Source organism: Schistocerca americana, chromosome X, assembly GCF_021461395.2.
Source record: "Schistocerca americana isolate TAMUIC-IGC-003095 chromosome X, iqSchAmer2.1, whole genome shotgun sequence".
Classification (NCBI taxonomy): Eukaryota; Metazoa; Arthropoda; class Insecta; order Orthoptera; family Acrididae; genus Schistocerca; species Schistocerca americana.
Genome location: NC_060130.1, coordinates 279171373 through 279195099, shown reverse-complemented (window position 1 = coordinate 279195099; position 23727 = coordinate 279171373). Strand labels below are relative to the sequence as shown.

Genomic DNA, 23727 nt, shown 5'->3' with positions numbered 1-23727 from the left:
GGAAACGTTTGTGACCTTTTTGAAGGAACCATTTCCGCATTCGACTGAAATGTTTTACGGAAGCCGCTGAAAAAAGTGGAACAAGAATTTGATCGTTGCTCTTCATTGTCTTTTTCACTGTGCTACGGCATTAATGTTTCAATGATTTCGATTCACACCGGATGGCAATGTATTTGCCGCGAGTGAAGTACCTCGTCATTAGACGCCAACAGATAATATCCTTGCACGACACAGACTGGAGTACAGAGGTCATCGACGCAAATAGGATTTAGTCATTCTGCCAGCAGTTGCTACCATTCCGCGAATATCACTGAGTGTAAGATCGGTAATTCAACTTTTCGGTCAGAGCCATAGCTACATCGCATATGGCCTGCACCAGTTCACACAATACTGTACTCCACAATGCTTACTGCACAGCCCACATGTGAGGTCGTTACTCGAACTCACCAACCGACCTCTCGGACTACTATTACATTACGCTTAAATGCCTCCAAATATTGATGTGTTATCAATTTTCGACATACTGAAAAGTGAGATTGACACGGTAGACACTTGCAACTGTCCCTATACAAATGATTCCCTTTCCTATACCAATATTCTGAAACAAATGATTCGGTGACAAATCAGTCAGATAATTGCTTGTAAAATTCCTCAGTTATAACTTTAATAGTTCTCCAGTTTGAGCAATGTCTCCTGAGCGTTCAGTTTCTCCTCTCTTTGAAGCAGTTCATACCACTTCCAACAGCAGTGCTGAGAACCAATCGAAAATCATCGATCGTTAAAGGTTGCAGTATTTGAAACTACTCTGCTAGAGGACATTTGTCTGCCTGGTTTCTAAAGAACTTCCAAACACTACTACTTTTCCATTTTACTGTGTTTTTGTTTCTGCATGTTATTAGGTTTGTATAGTGACTACTGATATATCCCCTATGCTATCCTTTTATAATTTTTGTATATGTATCCTATTTACTAGTCGTTAAGTGGAAATTTACGCTTCACTGAACAACATTTTAGCAGGAAGAACATTTTGGAGACTAGGTTAAGGAATCATGTTTTATTTTCTTTATTACTGTGTTAAGGTATGACTGTACAGCTTTATAATCTTTTATTGCTTCCGAGATCCTATGATTACTGAAATTCATTTAAAAGAATTGTTCATCGATATGGATATGTGTATCTTCGAAAAATAAAACTGTTGTCTCCGACGCCACTACCCCTTCCAGGTAGTGCATCCTTCCATCACGGTGGGACGTAAGCGTAGCCTACATCTGTTTACATAAGCACGACATCCACATATTTAACTATGATTTTGTGTAGGAGGAGATCCTTACCCGCCTACCAAATGCTGTGCCGAGGGGGCTCTTCAAGGAGTATCTACAAATAGTATTCTGGTGAGTAGGATCCTGCACAAAACAACTGCACATTAAAATAAACAATTTTACTCTTGATGCTTAGAAGCAACGGATTTTTGCAAATTGGGATGAGACGGTGTACACTATTGTCTGACCACACAGTGTCATGATAAAGGATCAAGCGTGAAGGGATGCAGGTGGTCGATTACTACCGTAGGTGCTACGAACGCACAGGAGAATGTTTCCCACAGCATAATACTGCTCCCACCAGCCTGCGCCCGTGACGCACTGCACGTTTAGAGCCGCCGTTCACCTCGATGAGGGCGTTTGTGGAGACAACCATCGAGATAGTGTCGCAAAAATGTGATTCCCTCGAACAGCCGATACATTTGCATTGATCGACGGTCGAATCCCGATGGACCCCTGCTCACTGCAATCGCAATTGACGACGTCGTTGAGTCAACGTGTGAACCCGTAGGGATGGTCTGCTACAGAGCTGCATGTTCAACATTTTACGATGAACGGTGTGCCCCGTAACACTTGTGCTCTTTCTGCAGAGATGCCACAGATCAAGATCTATCATACTTTACAGAGCAGTCAAGCCTCCGAACCCCACTTTCTGCGAAGACATTAAATAGTTACACTAGTTTTTAAAAAGAGTAATTATACCAACACGTTTATACTTAAGAAATTTTTCTTTTTCTTGTCTTTCTCGGTCTTTGTCCCGCACCTAAACAGAGTCTGAATGCTTAATATGGATTTGGTATGGTTAATTTACAGGGTGGCGAGATACCGTTCCTGTCGACACCCTGTTATCCCTCTGACAGGGAATATATGTATCGCGTCTGCGTGCAGCGTTATATATACGAAGGAGTGCGAGTGATTTTCTAAATGTTTGCGAACCATGTAACTGAGGCGGGACCTGGGTACCTGCCCAGTATTTACCTGGTGAGATGTGGGAAACCGCCTAAAAACCACACCGACGCTCGTCGCCAATCCGCCGGGCAGATTAGATCCGTGGTCGGCGCACCTTCCCGTCCCGGAAGCGGCACTGCAAGACGCACGGCTATCCGGGAGGGTGCGTTTATGCTTACGCAATTATCACGGTTACATAATTTTGGCCCCTCAAACACAACATACTAATGAAATATGAAAACTCTGCGTGTACGTTTCCTTTTACAGGAAAGAACCTCGGCGGACGTCATGGATTATGGGGAAGTGCTCTAGAATGAATTATCTTAAAAAATGTGTTTGCGACTATGAGTGTAACTACGGTAAAGATCTGCAGTGCACTACTGCATAGTGGTAGGAGAATAAAGTTTCATTAGATCTGCCTCAAAGCACGTGAGCAATTTTTCTTTCTCATTTATGTACCGAGATTTGAGCACTGACAGCAACTGCTCACGTGGTTCAGGAATGTTTCACACATTTTTTTTCTTTCTTTTCTTTTCTGTTCATCGATCGTTTATTTTATTCCAGATTTACGTCGTTTTTTGATGGCTGGTAACCCGCTGTCATACTCGGAAACTGTTGACATCGGCTGCTGTGGCCTGAAACAGATAAATATGAAAACACCTTTTTTTCAATGAATAAACTTCATTACAATGTTATTTACAGTTAAATATATATTAGGACAAAATTCTTAAAGAGTAAAAAAGCAGCAGACTTTAATGAAATATGTATAACGTATATTCAGCTTACATACATCCTAGAAACATGACTGTGCTGATTACATCATAATGGTCAATTATGGCTGGACTATTTGATGCAGTGAGCGACTTACGTTAAAAAGTTACTGCCATGATCATCGAAAACACGAGAATCTTTTCGTGTATTGAACAAAACCGTGGTCATTTCAGTTTGACCAATTGATGCTTTACGTACAGGATCATCAGCCAATATACAGGGTGAAAAGTATTTAAACCGACAGACTCTGGGAGGTTGTAGGGGACATCAAAACAATTATTTTTCCCTATGTCATTTTTTCATATGAGGAGTAGTTAAACCGGTAGAGGAAGATTTCTCTGGCGGCAAATTAATTAAACCAACAAACACTTTTCCATTTTTTTATGACCAAGAGACAACACATTAACACAACCAAATTTCAATTACCCTACATTTTAAAATATGCCTCCATTGACACGTAAACAAAGGTTACACCGTCGCATCATGTTCTGACACGGGCAAAAACCCAAGGAGTATCCTGAATTGTTCCTGCTCCTGCTACTATCCGGGCAACCAGATCCTCTTCTGATGCAACAGGAATTGCGTAAACAAGGTTGCGCATCTCTCCCCACACAAAAAAGTCCATAGGCGGCATATCTGGAGATCTAGCAGGCCATGGTACAGGACCACCTCTGCCAATCCATGTTTCTGGCAACCGTCGGTCCAGGAATCGAGGGACACGACGACTGAAAAGTGCCGGCGCCCCGTCATGTGGGAACCACATGCGTTGTCTTGTACGGAGCGGGTAGTTGATAAACCTGCTGTGCAGCTCGTCCGTTGTGGTACGCTACGCAGTACGCACCAACAATATCAATGTACTCACTCCAGGTGTATCGCTCCATTAGTAAACAGAGACAATGCACTACTACACTGGTGGACAGCAGTTGCGTACAACTGAAGAGCGTAATACGCCCTCTAACAACTGAAGATCGTAATACGGCCTCCACCGGTTTAAATAAACCTCATAGGAAAAAATGACATTAGGGAAAAATATTTGTTTATATGTCCCCTACAACCTCAAAAATGGGTCAAATGGCTCTAAGCACTATGGGACTCAACTGCTGTGGTCATCATTCCCCTAGAACTTAGAACTACTTAAACCTAACTAACCTAAGGACATCACACACATCCATGCCCGAGGCAGGACTCGAACCTGCGACCGTAGCAGTCGCACGGTTCCGGACTGCGCGCCTAGAACCGCGAGACCACCGCGGCCGGCCCCTACAACCTCCCAGAGTTTGTCGGTTTACATACTTTTCACTCTGTATGATTCATGGTATGCTATTTCCAAGTGCCTGCAATCGTAAAGTTAAGATATTCCGTACAGTAGGAACTGTACTTCGTCAATAAAAAGGTCTTGAGTGGTATGAAAATGCATCCGCCCCACCATGTATTTACTTTTTAGTAACTTGCAAGCCAGATGCAAAGGCGAAGTATATTTCACAATGAAATTTTGTCAAGAGACTCCGAGCATATTATGCGCATTAGATTTTTAAATCTCTCTCTCTCTCTCTAAACTAATGAACCACTCAAGTGTCGGTCGGACGACAGCAGGCTGATAACACGGGCTCCCAGTTTATTCAGCCGTCCCGCTCCAACTGACACCAGCCACGGTCAACCCTACGAATCGGCAACTCATACAGTAAACACATAAAGCACTACGTTCTTCGTCGACTCAGTGCGTTAATTACTTTTGTGAGAGAGGGCGGATGTTACATTTTCACGAGTAGAATGGCGTTCCTAATTCACACATCCTCCAATTTACGAGAATACGCTGAGGCATCCAAAGTCAGGCGACGCCCGCGTATACAAACTAGCGCTAGTCTCTTTCAGGCGGCATGGGAAACGACAAACGGTGCGTGTAAAATAGGATTAAAGCATTTAAATGAGACTGCAAAACAAGGCCGGTCACACGCACCGCGCCCGCGCTCCGGCTTGGGAAAAGGGTGTGCCATGGCGTTCTCTCGTCACAGCACAATGGCGACAGGGGCGTGCGCGCAGGCGCACCACGGACCACCGACGCCGCGCCGCTGCGCGCCGACTCCCTGCCGTACTCCCGCTCCCCCTGGCGTTGTCCCCGCCGTGATTTGGATTTTTACCACTTACGTCACTTCATATTTAATTATGGATGTTATTCTAATTATTCTGCAGGAACATTAGAATAATACAACAAAACAGTGTCATACCTTGACAAGATGGCTCATACGAGCTACAAGAGCTGTACAAAATAATACGAGTACTCACAGAATATGATATCTACAGTCTGTTGGTCGATTTCCAAATTCGTATGATAGCATCCGCAGGAATAGCCTATACAATGCTCTGTCTGACTTTAGAATCCCTGAGAAGCGCCGACCGCTGTGGAAGAGCGGTTCTAGGCGCTTCAGTCCGGAACCGCGCTGCTGCTACGGTCGCAGGTTCGAATCTTGCCTCGGGAATGGATGTGTGTGATGTCCTTAGGTTAGTTAGGTTTAAGTAGCTCTAAGTCTAGGGGACTGATGATCTTAGATGTTAAGTCCCATAGTGTTTAGAGCCATTTGAACCATTTTTTAGCCCGAGGAGCTAGTGAGAATGGTGCAGACGTGTAAAGATGGGTCACGCGCAGCAGTGTGTTTTCGAGGAGTCACGTCAGAAACGTTCCAGATAGAGACTGGTCTCAAGCAAGGGGATGCTCTCCTCTATATTTTATTCAATGTATTCTTAGGGAAAGGAATAAGGGATTTTTTTTGTTATGGTTTTAGGGCGCAAAACTACTACGGTCATTAGCGCCCGGTCTGTGACTTAGGAAAAGGTAAAAAAACGAAACTGGAAACCAGAAACAATGGGAGTGAAACTAAAAACAGAAGGAAAGCTTAAAAAACCACTATAGAAGGGGGGTTGTCTGTCCCCAAAATGAGCTTCAAATGACCGACGTCATCTCACTGGCACTAATAAACTTGAGAACGCGATCGGCTGAGAACGTGTCATCTGCTAAAATGGAAGATATATCAGGCGAAAGCTGTAGACGGGCGCGCAACGGAGTAAAATAGGGGCACTCAAGTAAAAGGTGTCTCACCGTCCACAGTTGAGAGCAGTGGGGACAGAGTGGGGGAGGATCGCCACTTAAAAGATGTCGATGGCTAAAAAGACAGTGCCCTATACGGAGTCTAGTTAAAATTACCTCCTCCCGACGGAAGAGGTCCAAGTACAGAAGAAGAGCGGAATAAGGGAACGTAGACAACAGGAGTGGACTGGAGTAGAGATGGATGGTAATTTCAGTTGTCTCGCATTTGAAGATAGTACACTACTACTAAGTGAACCGAACCATGTATTGAAAGGAATGAAAATGGGTAACTACGCACAGAAGATTGGGCTAAAAGTTAATATACACAAAACGGAGTCCATGGAATTAGGAAGACGATAAGAGCATTAAGAATTTCTCGAGATAGATGGCATGAGGTTAAAGAAAGTTCACCAGTTTAAATACTGGAGACTTTGGTTTACAAGTGACAACAGCATAGTAATGGACTTCAGGGTAAGAACTGCAGTGGGAATGAAATGCGTATATTCCCTAAGGGAGACGTTCAGCTCATAACCGATATCAGCGAATACTAAGATGAGAATACACAACACAATGATATGCCCGACAGTCACGTACGGCTCAGGTATCTGGATCGTGACTGACTGAGAAAAGGAAAAAATATTATCATTTGAAATAAGAGTAATAGGAAGATATGTCACCCATCGTAGAAAAGGACAATGGAGGAGGCGGAAGAATGAAGAAATCTACCTCTTTATGCAACAACCAACGATCCTATAGCAGCGGAAGAGCAAAAGAATCCAGTGGCCGGTCCAAGTAGCTCAAATGGTTCAAATTGCTCTAAGCATTATGGGACTTAACATCTGAGGTCATCAGTCCACTAGACTTAGAACTACTTCAACCTAACTAACCTAAGGACATCACACACATCCATGCCCGAGGCAGGATTTGAACCTGTGATCGTAGCAGCAGCGCGGTTCCGGACTGAAGCGCTTAGCACCGCTCGGTCACAGCGGCCGGCTGGCCAATTAGCTCATACGCCAGAAGAAAGACAGGTGAACAAAGTATTTCAGAGGAAACGAAGCACCAGAGGTCCCAAAGGACGACCAAGGCAGCGCTCGATGGACGACCTGGTGAAGGACCTGGCAACCCTGTGGAGTGAAGACACCTGGAGGAACCGCGCCCAAAACAGTAAGGATTGGAGGCAGTTCGTGGAAGCAGCGCGTGGTCACCAGGCCTGTCATCGCTGGATACGTAAGTATATGAACGTTCTCCCAGAATATACTGCGCTGTCACTTCCGGCATCCAAAACAACCGAAATCCTCCTGGACGAGATACATATTAATTCTAAATGGTGGTCATTGAGATTTTATAAGCACACCAGTCAAAAATTTAGCCACTCCAAGGAGACATCACGTTAATACCGTATGACATCGCTTCTACATGTGCATCTGCTACATATATATTCCGCAAGCCACCGTATGGGACATGTGCTTGCGGTCCTGAAAAGAGATTTACGTTAGTGGCAGCAGAATCGTTCTGCAGTCTGTCCCAAACGACAGTTCTCTAAACTTTCACGATAGTTTTTCGCGAAATGAACGTCTTCTTCCCTTCAGGGATACCTGCTTGAGTACAAGACACCTGTAACAAATCTAGCAGCACGCCTCTGAAATGCTTCGATTACTTCCTTTAATCCGACCTGTCTGGAACACCAAACACGAGCAGTACTAAAGATTGGGTCGAAGAAATGTTTTGTGCGCGATCTCCTTTACAGATGAGCAACATTTTCCTTGATTCTTTCAATAAACCTAACACCATCATTCGCCTTCCTTACAACCAACATTACGCGCTCGTTCCATTTCAGGTTCCTTTGAAACGTGGCAACTAGATATTTAGTGAACGTGATTGTATGAAGCAGCACTCCATTAATACCGTATTTAAACATCATAGTACTGCTTTACTCATCTGCATTAACTTACGTTTTCCACATTCAGAGCAACTACTACAATTCATCGTACCAAACACAAATTCTGACGAAGTAGTCCGGTATCCTCCTACAGTCACTGAACGACTGCACTTTTCCAGTCTCAGATTGCTGCCGCCCTATCCGCCATTATAGTTCGCGTATATAGAGAAAAAAAGTGGTCCTACCACACTTCCGTGGGGTACTTGTTACAATATCCTTATCCCTCATGAATACACTGGGCTTTATTATTTAGGAAGCCTTAGAGCCACTCACATATTTGAGAACCTCTTCTGTATGCTCGGAGCTTCGTTAACAGTCTGCATTCAGTTACTGTGTCAAATTCTTTCCGGAAATCTAGGTACATGGAGTCTACCTGTTGCCTTTCATCCATGGTTCGTGGAAAACAATTGCAAGCTGAGTTTCGCACAAGGGATGTCTTGTTAATCTGTGCTGACCTGCAGGCAGGATCTTTTCTGTCTCAATGAAATCTATTTTATTCGAGCTTCGGACATACTCAGGAATCCTGCAGCAAACCGACGTTAAAGATATTGGTTTGTTAATTTACTGGTCCATTGTTTTACCCTAAATACGGAAGTTACCTGCGATTTCTTCGACTCGCTTGGACGTTTCGCTGGGCGAGAGATTCACCATAAATGCAGGGGACAATGGCGAAGAATACTGTACTGCCATTCTATCCAGACTTCTCAGCGCCAGACGTTCCTACTCCTACGTTCTTCATACGAGAGTTTGAGCGACGGCCAAAAGATCGTATGTCTGCACGATCCTTCTGCGTGAATGAGTTATTAAACGCGAGATTTAAATAATGGCGAGGGTATGTCATATTCAGCTGAAGCCATTCATTAATTTTAAAATCCAGTAGAGATGCCAATTTATGGGGCACGCTGATTGCTTACGTTTCACCTGAGGTTCAAAATAGTATCAAATATTTTCTGTCGGTATGCATGGGTACCTAATATGTTCCAAAACGCCGCGCATGAAAACGGGATTTTCCAGTGCTCATAAACAGGGTGCTATTGGTGATATAAGGTACGGTCAGGTGTTTTGGTTGGTTGGTTGGTTGGTTTGGGGAAGGAGACCAGACAGCGAGCGTGGTCATCGACCTCATCGGATTAGGGAAGGAAGTCGGCCGTGCCCTTTCAGAGGAACCATCCCGGCATTTGCCTGGAGTGATTTAGGGAAATCACGGAAAACCTAAATCAGGATGGCCGGACGCGGGATTGAACCGTCGTCCTCCCGAATGCGAGTCCAGTGTCTAACCACTGCGCCACCTCGATCGGTGGTCAGGTGTTTTGGATAGGCTTTGGGCTAGGTACCATTTGTATACTAAATAGAACGATCCTCTTAGTGCCACTATTCTACAGTACAGGGTCAAATTACGCACTTCCTCCTGCTTAGGTAAATCGATTGGTTCTTTTTGCATTTGATGTGGTCTACACAGGGCTTGAAAGGTCTTATGGAGACACCATTAGTTCATGGACGTTTCCTCGGAAAACCGCAAGAAAAGGGTTTTGTAACTACAATTTTCGCCTTCACCAGCGGACCAAATCCCAGTCAAGGATTCCAAGATAGCTATGCACAGCAAATTTCTGACATTTTTACGTTATGTTCTTAAGGTCCAGACTCCTAACAAACTTGAAAATTTTCTTGGATATCTTAATCTGTTTCCAAAATACAGAGGTACAAAGTTATCACCCTACTCCTTCACGTAAAATCCGGTGTGAGGCGAACCTAAATAATAAATAACTGCAGCAAACTGCTCAAATTTTAACGGTGTATTCTCTAGGTATTATCTACAAAATCTGCCTACCCGATTCCAAAAATCATTATCCGCTAAGGGGAAACACAACAAAAATTTATTTTTTGGGTAGTAAAATCCAGCCGAGGATTCAGAGACGGCTATGCATAATAAATAGTTGTATTTTTTACGAAGTATTCCTAAGATCCCAGTCTCTAACCTTTAAAATTTTCTTCATATCTTTATCTGGTTCCGAGATACAGACGTTCAAAGTTACCTTACTTCTACGAGTAAAATATGAACGTAAAATCCGGTGCGAGGCGAAAACTTAGTTTATCAAGAGACGCACTATGGAGAAATATGCTGTGCAGTGTCTTCGTTGTGATTTGGGAACTCCATGTTGTACTGAAGCACAGGTAAAATTTTTTTGCACGTAAAATCCGGTCTGAGGTGTAACATCAGTTTTGTATTATTTCAATATCACATAAGTAAACTAGGTACATTTCACTGACCAATACATTTCTTGTCATATGAGTTGTATGTCCTGCTGCAGCAGGGAAAAGAAGGGAACCAGCGGAAAAATGCTCCTTTCTGAGCACAAGAAATGTATGTTCCTGTTTATTTAATTGACACTGGCTGAGAAGTGGGGTACCAGCCGCCTCATGCTATCTTTTCAACACCTTTAAAAATCTTCCCAAAAATCTAGGCATGAGAACACATTCGTGCTTTCCTATGCTGAGAGAGAAGGGAACAGTGGCAGTGGCAAAGAGACGGACAATTAATAAAAACTGAAAGATAGTAGACAGTGGTCGTGTTATAGAAAAAGCGAAGGAGCCAATGGCAGTGTGAGAGAAAAACCGAGGATGGGCAGTGGCTGTGGAACATAGTCGACAGTGATATAACAGTGCTTGGAGAAGAGTGAAGGAGGCGGTGTCAATGAGAGAGCAATAACGAGGAGGAGGAAGAGGAAATGGACGAAAGCCAGTGATAATGAAAGACAGAATCTATGACAACGAGGAAGACAGAGAAAGTGACAGTGAGAAGAGACAGTAGCAGCAGTAAGGAAGGAATGAGATAGTAGCAATAAGAGAGAGCAAGAGGGAGACAGTGAGAGGAGACTGTAGTCGTAGGGCAGAACGGACTGTGTGGGAGAAAGGCAACGCTTGGTCACTGAGGACGTAGAAACAAGCATCGTCCTCCACTGCCATTCTAAGGTCTTGATATAAAAAACCCCCCGAAACATCACAGAACCAAATCTGGCCTGAACTTAACCCACCACATGGTGCTCGTTAAAATACTCACTGAGTGCACTACTTGAAGGGAAAAAAAAAGAAAAAACAAAGAGAAAGAGAAAAAAAAAGAAAAGGCAAAATCGTGAGTTGTCGGTCCTTACTTCACGCCTCCAGTAAGACACTGCCGAAGTGTGTGTGATGTCTGGCCTACTGTTGACGAGCAGCTGTATGTGCAACTATTCCTTTAGCCAGGTACGCTGCTGCAAATGTACACTGCATGCAGTTACCTTCGCAATGTTTGTTCAGAGACCGGTTGAGATGGATCTACGTTCACTGAAAGCAGCAAGTTCTGTCGAGTTTGAAACCGGTTGTCACTGGCAATAGGTGACACTTCGTCTCCAGTCCCTGTCGGTTAGATACTTTTGACGGACACTACTCTTACGCCATGTTACATGGCTGCAGGTGGTTCACTGTTTCTAGTAGACACTGCTTCATATGGTAAAATACCGTTTTAGTAACAGCATACAGTTACAGGTGAAATGAACATCTAATTCGAGATAAATCGTTTCATAATCGTTAAATCAGAGACAAATAGGTGTTCCGCATTAGTTATGAAAAAATTCGTGGCAGAGCTAGAAAAATACTGACTGTCACGAAAAAAGGGGGGACGGATGGTCATCTTAAATGTGTGCGCCATCTGTAACACACACGATATCTAAGTCGTATTCCAGTTCCATGTCCGGCTTAACATGTCCACATTAACGAATGCTCTTGCTGTTTTGATGCGAGCTCACAGTTCGTGCAAGTTCCGCCCAACGAAAAACAAATGTAATGGGCTTACACAGGACCTGTGTGTCAGATCTGGTCTGCTCTATACCAACCACTGCATACCCTGTGCCAACTGTTCGGGGGGTGGCGAGTTAATAACTGACATAGGAAAATAAGGGAAAAAACCAGCTCTGCGTGTGTGTCAACGTTATACCGCAAATCGTACCTTTCTACCTATTCCCACTTCTGAAATATACGTGATGAAAGTTGTGCAGATCATTTTGGAACATTTTGTATGTGTATAGCAAAGAGTTTAAGCGTGCTTAACACTGTCTTTTTAATAGATTAAAACTAACAAATTATCTACGGTTCGATCCTCATTTAATGAATTTTAACTAAGATTTGTTACAATACATTTATTTACAATCAATTTTCCTAGACACGGCAACAGGTCCAGGTTTACCCCGGACGGTTGTATAAAAATCCCTCTAGTGCGCCTCTGGATGCCCCTAAAATTAGGACCAATCCGTGAAATCCGGAAGTACTGCAGCCCTAGTTGGGGGTGCATAGATCAGCGCAACGATTACCTCCAGCAGATGCGCAGAAGAAAGAGACGTTGGCTCGTTTTACCGACAGTTTGCATTTCGTTTTATACGCAATGTGTGATGTCCAAAAAAGCAAAATCATTTGAATATTCAGCCATTTATTTGTGTGCAAGGTAAATATTTTGTACAGAAAATTACATCACCGACTACACATGTACGCCCCACGTTCTCAGAGTTGCACATAGCGTCATAGTTATTAAACATTCACAAGCAAAAATTTTCAGAATTTTCTGTATGGCGTTAGGAATCTGTATGTGGCTACGAGAGATATTTAACATTTTAAAACCGCGTTACATTAAAAAGTTTTACTATTTAAACAGTTATTTTTTGCTTTTTAGTCTTGTGCGTGTGTGTGAAATTTTTCAATTGATTTCAAACATTTTGATGAGATTACAACAGAGACATGTGGTAAACTTCAGGTTTACTTCAGTTTTACTTCAGTTTCTCTTCAAATGAGTCAACCAATATCCTGAGCACATCTCGCGAAAAGACCGCGAATGAAAAATTAGGGGGACTCCAGCTCACGGGGAAGTTTAGCTGCAATCGTTCTTAACTGCGAACAATTCGCGACTGGAGCAACAAAAGAAGAAAATAATAGTGTAGCACTCACTCTCCGGCACACACCAGAAAACAAAACCAGTTAATATTGCACTGTCATCCAGTTCTGAGCTAAGTTGAAAGTTTCAAGTCTTATGCTTATCAGGAAGCTAGTTTCAAATCATTGCAAAATTTGTACCCAACAGACAGACAGACAGACAGAAAAAGAAAGTACCCTCCGCCACACAGCAGACTTGAAAGCAAGTTAATATTGCAATGTCATCCAGTTCTGAGCTGTGTTGAAAGTGTCAAGTCTCTAGCTTATCGAGAAGGTAATTTAAAATCAATTGCAAAATTTGTACCGAAGAAACAGACAAGAAACCGACCTAATAAAACTCATCAAAGATATTCCTATTAAATGAAATCACACTCACACGGAAGATTATTACAAGGGCTACAGCGAAAGGAGGTGGATTACCAGAGCTGAAGGCTCAGTACAACACACGAGAAACAAGTGGGTACGATCACGAAATCTCGCAGGTTCAACAAACACGAAACTCTCGAAAAGAAACGAAATCAAGCGAGAGAAAAAAATTCGAGCAGGAACATCCAGAAAACCCACAACGCATTTACACGTACATAAAGGAGCTAAATTTAGACACAGGTTGGCTAAAATACTGTCCCATCGCTAAGTTCCTGTAGGACAAAGGATGAACTACTAATGAAACATAATATAATAACCACGATACCACAACCCAACTGGAATTAATTATACGGCATGATTTGCAATGGGTACAACTGAAAGAAACGCATTAGAACCTCAAATTAAACTAAATCTTACTGTTTTCAACTTTCTCGCTTACAATTACAGGAGACGACCTGAAGGGACATCCTCATTAACCGAAACCCCAGAGTGCAGTGAAACCCCACACCACCTGACCGGGGTCCACATGGTAGCACCGGAAACGGTGAGCACCAGCTACCTGTACCAACCTACATAAATAACTGCTGGCGAATGGCTACTAATGTCCCTTTGACCCAGCTAACTCTAGTTGAACTCTACGCACTACTTTTATTGACAAAGAACTCGTGACGCATATTACATATATGTCACTTTTGTAGCCGTGGTCTTATTAGGGATGACTTTTTTTTTAATTGCATCCTGTGTTTGTAAGTCTTCCAGTAATGTGGTTAACAGAAAAGGCTTTTTATATGAACTCTAGATACTCATATTGGTACTACGAATGTTGTGGATTCACCAACAGTGCGAACATCGGCAATTCGTCCTTAATGGAACTGCAAAGTTCGCCATAATTGAGGGGGGTTAACCCCATACAACAACAATCGTAAATATACAGCAGCTCAGAACATGTCCAGAAGTTTTACAGAACTCGCGGGACATAAAATGTCACCGTGTTGCAAATGAGTTAGAAAATCAGCTCTTGACTACTGTTTGTACATTGTGTCTCTTTCGACAACGAAAAACTAACGTTAGTTCCTGGGAGCGCCACGACAATCGAATGTTAACAATGCATCACACGATCACTTCGTATAAGGAAAAGGAAACGCGCTCCTTAACATGAAAAACGATTTGGAAGACGCTCAAAATTCACTTTTATCAACTAATTTACGGATATGATAAGAAGAAAAATTGAAGGAACAGTTAGGGTTGAAGGTCTCCATGAAAGGGCTGTCATGTGAGGGAACACCAAACAGGGATGTGGTCTCATCCGTACCCTTTTTGAAGAAACATCCAGTTATTCGCTGGAAGTGATTTGAGGAAAAAAGCCAGGATGGCCAAACTGGGATTTAAATGTCGGCACAGCTCGACATGAGAAAGTGTAGGCAAGGAGATGCCTGCTGTTTCCATCATGACGAACATACACGTCCCGTATACGGTTACGTTTGTAATTTACGGCAGCATATACCTTCATAACAGGACTGTGAGCGAAGCAAAATCCACTTGTCAAACTCATGTGTGAACAGAACCCACTGCCGAGACCGTGGTAAGTTACATGAAATGTTATGGATGGATCATATATTTCTGAATGACCTGTTAATGGAGTGACTCATGTGGCGGCACATCGCCAGTCAATGGTTACACCCAAACTTACTGATCTCGCAATTATAAATCTAGTATGACTGCAGCGGGAAGATAAGCATTAAAAAAATTCAACTATCAACCTGAATGTTGATTAAACAGTGTAATAATTTACTAGTCCTGAATCTACCATATGTATGCCTCTGCCTTTTTATGACCCGAGAGGCAGCTCATACATCCAGTTTTACAGTTTAAAAGTGAAATTCTAACCAATATGCAACCTGGTGTCACTACATAGGTTCAGTATTGACAGAGAAAATGCGAGATCAAACATTTTATTTCCTAATGAAACTTAAAACAATTGAAACGCGAGAGTCCTGAACTGTAACCACAAGAAACTATACTAATAGGACATGGGAATGAAAAAATTCCTGAAAATCAGTATTATAGAAACGACGGACTAAAGAATGTAGTGCCAAGTTAACTGAAGAATTTTTCAGACGACCTGGAGATGCAAAAGTCACTTTGGCAAAAAGTGCGACGTAGCTCCGACAGGTAATTAGTTCACTACATACGTAAATAATTATCAAAGTACTGTGACTTGTGGCACATTCGGACACAGCATTTTTGGATGCTATGCAGACCACTGAACACACTGTGTTCTTTACTACCAAGTTGGCTGCCTACATCCTCCGTTGCATGTTATGGAGCAACAAGAGTGTTTCACCAATTAAATAAATCTATTGTCTACGTATACTTTGGTGTACCCGATTCTTAGCATACCACATGTTCGATACGTTCACAAACAATATACAAAACATATACTGATCAGCCAGAACATTATGACCGCCATCTGCCATCGATACAAACCCGATCAGGGTATAGTAGCGGGCTGGCGAGGAATAACTGCTGGCAGATACACGGACGGTGCATGTAGTATCAGCGAGCGTGTCGTCCGTGTGTAGAATGCGGAAGGCGCGCGGTCTATTTGAGTAGGGCAGGTTGTGATGGCCCAGAGGCTCGGCACGAGCTTTTCGGAAACTGCACGACGTGTCTTCAACACGTGGCGAAAGCAAGGTAAAACCACGTCCAGACGTCGTGGGGTTTGGCGGCCACCTCTTATTACGGATGTTGGTCGTCGTAGGCTGGGCAGACTGGTAAAACAGGAAAAGTGGTGAACTACGGCGGAACTAACATCAGACTTTAATGCTGGTCAGCACCGAACACTCGTAGCGATGGGCCTCCGCAGCCAACGACCCATGCATGAACCAATGTTAACACCACAACATCGGCAACTATGACTGAAGTGGGCACGTGACCATTGTCACTGGACGTTGGACAGTGGCACAGCGTTGCATGGTCTCATGAATCCCAATACCTTCTTCATCATGTCGATGGGAGGGCGCGAATCCATCGTCTTCCAGCGGGATAGATCCTTGACATCTGTACTGCGTGAGGGAGACAAGATGGCGGAGGCTCCGTTATGCTCTGGAGAACATTCACGTGGACATTCATAGGTCCAGTGGAGCTCGTGCAAGGCACCTTGACGTCCAAGGAGTATCGTACACTGCTTGCAGACTATGTACACCCTTTCATGACGATCAAGTTTCCCGACGGCAGTGGCATTTTTCAACGAGATAATGCGCCGTGTCACAAGGCCAGGAGTGTGACGGAGTGGTTCGAAGAACATAATGGCAAGTTCCAATTGATGTGTTGGCCCCCTCAACTAGCCAGATCTGAACCTGGTCGAACACATCTGGGATGTGACTGAACGTGGCGTCAGAGCTCATCGAACTATGCCCGGAATTCACGGGAATTAGGTGACTTGCATATGCATGCAGATGTGGTGCCAACTTCCTCCAGAGACCTACCAAGGCCTCATTGCTTCCATGTCACGACGCGTCGCTCCTGTTATCTGTGTCAAAGGTGGACATACCGGCAATTAGGTAGGTGGTCATAATGTTCTGGCTGGTCAGAGTATTATACTGTGGTATTTCCAAACGTTATACACGAATAACATAGCTCGTCAGATTCAACTGTTTCAGATTTCCATTGAATCTACAGATTTTCAATCAAACCGTGTTTGAGTTAGAGGAATTTGTGGCAAAAAAGAAGGAAGAGAGCAGATAGGGTGCATCGATGGGACAAGAATGTGGAAGAAAATCTACCGTGCCCACTTAAAACAGGGACCATCCTGACATTTGCCTACACTGATTTTCGAGAAACACGCAAAATCTAAATATGGATGATCAGATGTGTGATGAAACCCACTCCGTTATATTGCTAGTCAGTGCTTTAACCCCAGACCCGCTTATCTCAGTTTTGTTATAGCCCTAATGTGGGGATAGATGCTATGTCTAGGCTTAAGAGAGGAAAGACTTGCGACTGTGGTAAAGTAACCCAAAAGAAGTCGATCTAAAACTGTTGAAAGGTCACGCGAAACAACAATGAGAATGCCTAATGGTCTACCAAGGTATTGCCCTATTAAAAAAAAAATTAGAGCACCAATTGACAGATGCCCAAGGTGAGAAAAAAGATAAGAGGGTTGGTAACACTAATCGCTTATGTCACAAAATTCAGCAGGTGTCATTCACATCTGAACGACTTTCCACGAAAAGTAAGGCGGCTAAAATTAAAGGAAAAATGAGGCTGATTTCCCGTTTGATTATCGTGTATTTTTAGCTATAGGGAGCACTGGAAACATGAATCGAGGAAATTCAGACAGCATATGAACTGCAGAAATAGTAATATCAGGGATCTAAAAGAAAAATAACGACGAAAGTAGCACTCCGACCCTCTTCAAACACAAGCATTCGTTATCATACCCCATACATTGCAGAGTGACATCATTACGCAGCATGCACAGTGGCTAGAAGTAACTCAGTCAAGAGGTGATACTCCCCGGGTATCTATAGCCATACTTTCTACAGTGCATCCGACAGCCGGTGTAGGCTGCGCAAGGGAGGATTCAGACAGAGAACACGGCGTAAAGTATAACTAGATTAATGTGAAACAAATTCGGGCACCAGGGATGGACAATCAGGTCTTGATTGTAGTCTGTGCCATCGTTAGCGTAGCTGTGGACGTTGCCCCTCTGCTTTGAAGCCTCGTACGTAGCGTAATTCGCTGAAATGTTGTTGCTGATTGGAGACTGATTACCCGCTGATCAGTCTGGATGGTCTGCTGTTCTATTGTTGCGAATCGATCGACATTCACACACCGTCAGATTAGACGTTCACCCCGGATATCGATGGCACGAGTAAATTTTTGGTTTCCTAGAGAATTATTCGTGTTGTTTATAATTATGTCGTTAGTATACCCATGATATGCTACATCTCACAGGCACGCAAATAGTTTGCCATTTCAGAAACTCTAATACGTAGCTCCGAAGTGTATGATCATCAGTGTTCGCAACTCCTATACATAATTTCCATTATCTACGACACGAGTGAGCGAATGTGCAAAACAGCCAGTCGGCAACCTCACATACTTACTTTGACAGTGTACGTCACGTAACATGCTTCAGAAGCTACGCGCTGTGCGCGTCTTATGAAAGAACTGATCGTGATAAGTTGACTCGATCTTGTGAAGATACACACAAAGTACCATACACACAGGTAAGAGGAAAGCAATGACAAACAACGTTCTTACCAACGATCCAGTCACGAATGCAATGTAAGCGTTGCTATATTCTCATCAAGTAAACCAATCGATTACATGACGCGCTATCGACTGAAACACCACGGTCAGTTACCGCATGGATCACTAAACTACAATGATCATCACAGGAAAAGAAAGCAAAAAATCTAAAATATATCAACTAATAAGTTGAAAGTGAGGAGAAGAAACGCGAGGAAAGCTGAGCGAAGAAGGAGCTGACGAAATTTCTCCCAGAGCTTCGTCCGTCCACTCAACCCCGACTGTTCCGCCTCATCAAAGAACTGCGCAGCGCTTAGGAAGTCGAGCTTGGCGTCGGGTCACTGGCCGATCTCTTCATCAGCTAGGTGTCTCTCCGATGTAACAAAGTCACGAAACGAAATGCTCGGGCGCGCAGGCAGTCCGATACTTATGTCGAAGTCGCGGGAAAAACGCGTCTGGCGGTCTTGGGGGTCGTGTACTGCCATTACCACGTTAAAGCGGCGCGCGGCGCGTACGTAAGACCGGTGACAAAGAACAAGGCAGCGGGGTGCCGCCGCCATGCCACGGTTGCCGAGCTATTTTTCCGCAGGCTAAGTGCGACACGGTTTCCGCTCTGCTGGCAAAGCGGCGTGTCCAAATGTTCAGAGCCGAGAAAAAGCCAAAATCCTTTGTACTGTCCAGCAACTACATACACACATTATATTGTGTGTGTGTGTGTGTGTGTGTGTGTGTGTGTGTGTGTGTGTGCGGGCGCGCTTATCGTGAATCAACGAAGAAACTGAAATTTGGACTTTCCTTGGTATCTGTTCATCTGTTCACATAATTACCTCTATAACACGACAAATGTCTGGCGCAGTTGTTAGATCCGTTACTGCTGCTACAATGGCAGTTTATCAAGACGTGAGTGAGTCTGAACGTGGATCGGGGCACGAGCGACAGGACACAGCATCTCCGTGGTAGCGATGAAGTGGGGATTTTCCGGTACGACCATTTAACGAGTGTGCCGTGAATATCAGGAATCCGGTAAAACATCAAATCTCCGACATCGCTGCGGCCGGAAAAAGATCCTGCAAGAACGAGACCAACGACAACTGAAGAGAATCTTTCAACGTGGCAGAAGTGCAACCCTTTCACAGATTGCTGCAGATTTCAATGCTGGGCCATCAACAAGTGTCAGCGTGCGAACAATTCAACGCAACATGATCGATATGGGTTTTCGGAGCAGAAGGCCTACTTGTGTAACCTTGATGACAGCACGACACAAAGCTTTACGTCTCGCCTGGGCCCGTCAACACCGACATTGGACTGTTGATGACTGTACACATGTTGCCTGGTCGGATGAGTCTCGTTTCAAATTGTATCGAGCGGACGGACATGTACGAGTATGGAGACCACCTCATCAATTCATGGGCCCTGCATGTCAGCAGGGGACTGTTCAAGCTGGTGGAGGCTCTGTAATGGTGTAGCGCATGATCAGTTGGAGTGACATGGGACCCTGACACGTCTAGATACGACTCTGACAGGTGACATGCACGTAGGCATCCTGTCTGATCGCCTGCATCCATTCATGTCCATTGTGCATTCCGACGGACTTGGGCAACTCCATCAGGACAATGCGACACCCCACACGTCCAGATTTGCTACAGAGTGGCTGCAGGAACACTCTTGTAAGTTTAAATACTTCCGCTGGCCACCAAACTCCCCAGACATGAACATTATTGAGCATATCTGGGATGCCTTGCAACGTGCTGTTCAGAAGAGATCTCCATACCCTCGTATTCTTACGGATTTATGGACAGCTCTGCAGGATTCATGGTGTCCGTTCCCTCCAGCACTACTTCCAATATTAGTCGAGTCCATGCCACATCGTGTTGCGGCACTTCTGCGTGCTCGCGGGGGGGCCCCTACACAATATTAGGCAGGTGTACCTGCTTCTTTGGCTCTTCAGTGAAGATACCAGGTCGGACCTACGTTTGGATCAACCGTTCCGTCATTTGTCTCAAGCTTTTTACAGATAATACAATAAACCAAAACGAGGATGATGGCACAGGGATTTCAACTTGGCACTACAGAACTGTGATGCGAGGGAGGAAACTTGGCTTAGTAACAAAATCTTTGTGACTGAGTGAACCACTAAGACTGAAGCACAAAAATTTGACTGTGGACAGATGTACTACACGAAACTTTTATTGGAGTGCAACATGCGTGGATTGAAGAGTGGCCTAATAAACCTGAACGGTTACAGTATGAAGTGCTGAAGTACCTACACATATGACGTATACATGCAGATTGAGTATCTACACATTAACCATTGTAGTAGTGTCGAACTACAGGATTTCCCTTTTCATTCGGTTTAATGTTGTCTTTTAAGTGTTTTCAAATATCCGTAGGCATCTGTGAAGCCCTGTAAATAGATAATTCAACTAACTGATCCAGAAAACACGTCTTGGGAAGGACAGAATTTTGTGTTTAATGACTCATCGACGTGGAGGTCATTAGATTAGCGCCGTTAGTTAATGTTGAGGAGCGAAATCGACAGTGGCATTGCTGAAGGAACCATTCTACGTTTGTCAGAAATCATTTAGGGGTACCACAGAAAACCTAAATCAGCACGGCAGTTCGGGGATTTGAATGCCGATCGTACCGAATACACTTTAGTGCCTTACACATTACGCTACCTCCCGCCAACCCAGTACCTTGAACACCGAGGCAGTCTTCCTGTATTTCACATGAAGCTCTCTTCGGGGTAATTACGTCCACAATTCGGTGCAGACTATTCTATATAGCGCTGCTAAAAGCTAATACTTGTTACGTTGGGGTTTCTAGTCCAGTGGAGAGGTTGTGACCGTCACAGACGGATGTTTTGCAGATCTCCGAGACTCGCACTTTAGTGGTCAAACATACACATTTGAGAAACGTTAGATTAAATACTTTTTTACTTAAAAAAAAAACACTTTTCACTGTTAGGTCGAGGATGCTTTCCGTTTCCCCTGTGAAAATGACGATATCGACGCTTAGCTTTTGGAACACTACATTTTTAATTAAGTAATATCACATTTAAGAAATTCACGATCACACACGCTTGTGCCATCATTCTGCCAATGAACCCATAGTTCTGACGATAATGCAAGAACAAACTAGAAGTATTTGCCATACAACCTTCCTTTCGTACACAAAAACTAAATCAAATGGCGAAATGTATGAAGGGCGACTATTCATTTACCAAATAAAGACTAAAGACTATATATATTGTCTCGTGGTGGCTCACTAAAATGTTCTTAGGTAGAGTGGTACGTGTGAGGACAATTCAGCGACTCCAGTAACGGTAGGGAGAGTTAGCAAGTTTGTGGCGTTTTGCGTGCTATGGCTTATTTCAGTTCGTAATCATATTCCCTCCCTTTTTCAGCACGTATTCAATTAGCCTTCGTTTCTTCTTCCTTCTCTGACTAGCTGCGGTTCGTGAGATAGGAGGAGCTGACAACAGTATTTATAGTCCTCAATCTCGGAAAAATCCATGGACGAGAACTCCTGGTACCGTCAACATCCGCCACGTTATTTCTCTGTTTACCACCGAACACAAGAGGATGGATAAACAAATTTTCGAGAGTTGTTCTTTCACATGACGCACGATGCATTTCTCACAGAGCCCTCTTGTAAGTTTTATGAGCATCTTCTCAAAGCTTTCATGCTTACAGCACGTGAAAATCATTATGCATATAGATCTGCCTTGAATTTCTTCAGGGATTTTTTTTCTCTGCCTCATGATGACTGGGTGTTGTGTGATGTCCTTAGGTTAGTTAGGTTAAAGTAGTTCTAAGTTCTGGGGACTGATGACCATAGATGTTAAGTCCCATAGTGCTCAGAGCCATTTTTGAATTTCTTCAGATATTTCAACGTACTGTATGACCACAGACAGGCAGACAATAATTCACTTTAGTCCACTGAGAAAGTTTTTGCAGTGTCCTCTTCCGTAGATTTCCTACATATGCGCAAAACTATTTCAAGGGCTCACAGAGTGACATTCTCTTTCCTACTTAAAAGTTACATTTATTAGTTTTTCGACCACGCCAGGTGGCCAAGGAGTACGACACCTTTATCCGAAAGATCACTATTAAAATCTCCATCTGGACATCTTGATCTATAATTCACGTTGTGCTCGGATGAAACCTTAAGGATTTCATCTACTTACGGGCGTTACATTATGTCTTTTCACACACACACACACACACACACACACACACACACACACACACGGAAACCGTTATACCTCAAGAAACCACCCGTCATCAACACCACGTGACATGTGCAGAGAAATTATTCATGTACGGAGTGACGTCACGGAATTATCAGTGCAACGACAGATACGCAGGCCACTCTTTGCCAATGTTCACTGCGCAAGTGAGTCGTGTACCACGTTGGACAGAAGCTGCGCATGCTCGAGCCTTTAGAGTTACTGGTTACGTCATGGTGTCATACTCTAATGGGTTAACCAGATGAACTTTCAACGGGCTCTTGTCGTCACCATAAGGCCCATACAGCCAAAATCGTTTACAATAGCTGCACTGTAGATTCAGAGAACTCACACATCTCCCAGGCCAGGTTCACACTTCCAGACACAATGACAGCGAAAGTTCAGTATGTTCAGTAACGGACTTGGAACCTCACTCACTGATATGCTGAAAGCTGTAGGGCATATTTTTGCTTGTCCACATGAACCATGTGCCACCGCTTATAATAGTCTGGTCTCAAGCACACAGCACGCCGTTACGTCGAGGTGGTACTGGGTCCTCCCCTACAATTCTGAGTGGCGCGCCCAGAGTTACAACATACCAAGATAATGCATGTGCCTACACATACAAAGAGTCAAGCGAAGGTGACCCTGATTTCCAAATTAAGTATCTCGAAAACTAAGATCAATAGACAAGCGCAACAGAAAAAAGGTTTGTTAATCGTGAAAGCTGTAACAATTTTTTACGGAAGTTTCGAAATAGTTCTAAAAGTTACTAAAAGATGGCGCTGTATGCTGTCCAACTCGTACAGTATCAGCGTGCATAATTAAACTCGTCCTCTGCAAGCAGCTTTTGCAG

General features: G+C 43.7%; 1 protein-coding gene across 1 annotated transcript in view; it reads right to left on the bottom strand.

Annotated features, from left to right (window-relative positions):
* Nucleotides 1–2789: 2789 nt before the first annotated feature.
* LOC124555568 (probable ATP-dependent RNA helicase DDX31) overlaps nucleotides 2790–23727 on the bottom strand; it is a 241192-nt gene continuing 220254 nt past the window's right edge. Inside the window, exon 12 of the mRNA XM_047129527.1 lies at nucleotides 2790–2902. Coding sequence (XP_046985483.1) covers nucleotides 2818–2902 — 85 coding nt within the window. The 3' untranslated portion in view covers nucleotides 2790–2817. The remainder of the gene's footprint in view (nucleotides 2903–23727) is intronic.